Source organism: Poecilia formosa, unplaced genomic scaffold, assembly GCF_000485575.1.
Source record: "Poecilia formosa unplaced genomic scaffold, Poecilia_formosa-5.1.2 Scaffold201, whole genome shotgun sequence".
Classification (NCBI taxonomy): domain Eukaryota; kingdom Metazoa; phylum Chordata; class Actinopteri; order Cyprinodontiformes; family Poeciliidae; genus Poecilia; species Poecilia formosa.
The window spans coordinates 522537-523728 of record NW_006800140.1 but is presented as its reverse complement, the minus strand read 5'-3'; the positions used below and the strand labels follow the sequence as shown (position 1 = coordinate 523728).

At 40.6% G+C, this 1192-nt stretch overlaps 1 protein-coding gene across 1 annotated transcript in view; it reads right to left on the bottom strand.

Annotated features, from left to right (window-relative positions):
- LOC103148274 (heparan-alpha-glucosaminide N-acetyltransferase) overlaps positions 1-1192 on the bottom strand; it is a 31672-nt gene that overhangs the window by 11041 nt on the left and 19439 nt on the right. The window contains exon 11 of the mRNA XM_016679053.1: positions 1068-1181. Within this exon, the coding sequence (XP_016534539.1) occupies positions 1068-1181 (114 nt within the window). The remainder of the gene's footprint in view (positions 1-1067; positions 1182-1192) is intronic.

Sequence of the window (1192 nt, the reverse complement as noted above, 5' to 3'; positions counted from 1 at the left end):
CGGATGAATGGATGGATAAACAGACGGATGGATGGATGGATAAACAGACGGATGGATGGATGGATAAACAGACGGATGAATGGATGGATAAACAGACGGATGGATGGATGGATAAACAGACGGATGGATAAACAGATGGATGGATGGATGGATAAACAGACGGATGGATAAACAGATGGATGGATGGATGGATAAACAGATGGATGGATGGATGGATAAACAGACGGATGAATGGATGGATAAACAGATGGATGGATGGATGGATAAACAGATGGATGGATGAATAAACAGATGGATGAATGGATAAACAGATGGATGAATGGATAAACAGATGGATGAATGGATAAACAGATGGATGAATGGATAAACAGATGGATGGATGGATGGATGGATAAACAGATGGATGGATGGATGGACGGATGGATGGATAAACAGATGGATGATAAACAGATGGACGGATGGATGAATAAACAGATGGATGAATGGATAAACAGATGGATGGATGGATGGATGGATGAATAAACAGATGGATGAATGGATAAACAGATGGATGGATGGATGGATGGATGGATGGATGGATGGATGGATGGATGGATGGATGCCCACTCACTAAGTGGAATAAATGTCTTTCCTCCACTGATCTTGCTTTTCAGTGATGCTAGCATGTTCTGATGCTAGCATGTTCTCATGCTAACATGTTCTGATGCTAACATGTTCTAATGCTATTACGTTCTGATTCTAACACGTTCTGATCCTAACATGTTCTGATCCTAGCATGTTCTGATGCTAGCATGTTTAAAAATGCTATCTGAAAACATGCTAGCAGCCATTCATCATCCAGTCCAGTGACTCTCATCATTTTTCAAACGCATATATTTGTTTTATTGGCATTTAACTTAACTAAAACCTCTGATATAATCTAACTTTATTGTTTTAATTACTCAGACACAAATAAAAACCTATTCTGAGCTACTTAGCATGCTAACATGCTAAAGGTAGATGGTGAAAGACAGTTTGTGCCTTGCTCCCTCAGCATGGCTTCACATTATTTAGCTGTGTTTAGATGCGCTTCCTCAGACTGCACCCTTTTAATGTCCGTTTCTGTTGAGCGACTGACAAAAGGGAAGTTGACATGAATTGCTCACCGTTCGCTCTGGGTTTTGATTCTGGCCCCAGAAAGTCTGCAGGAGAG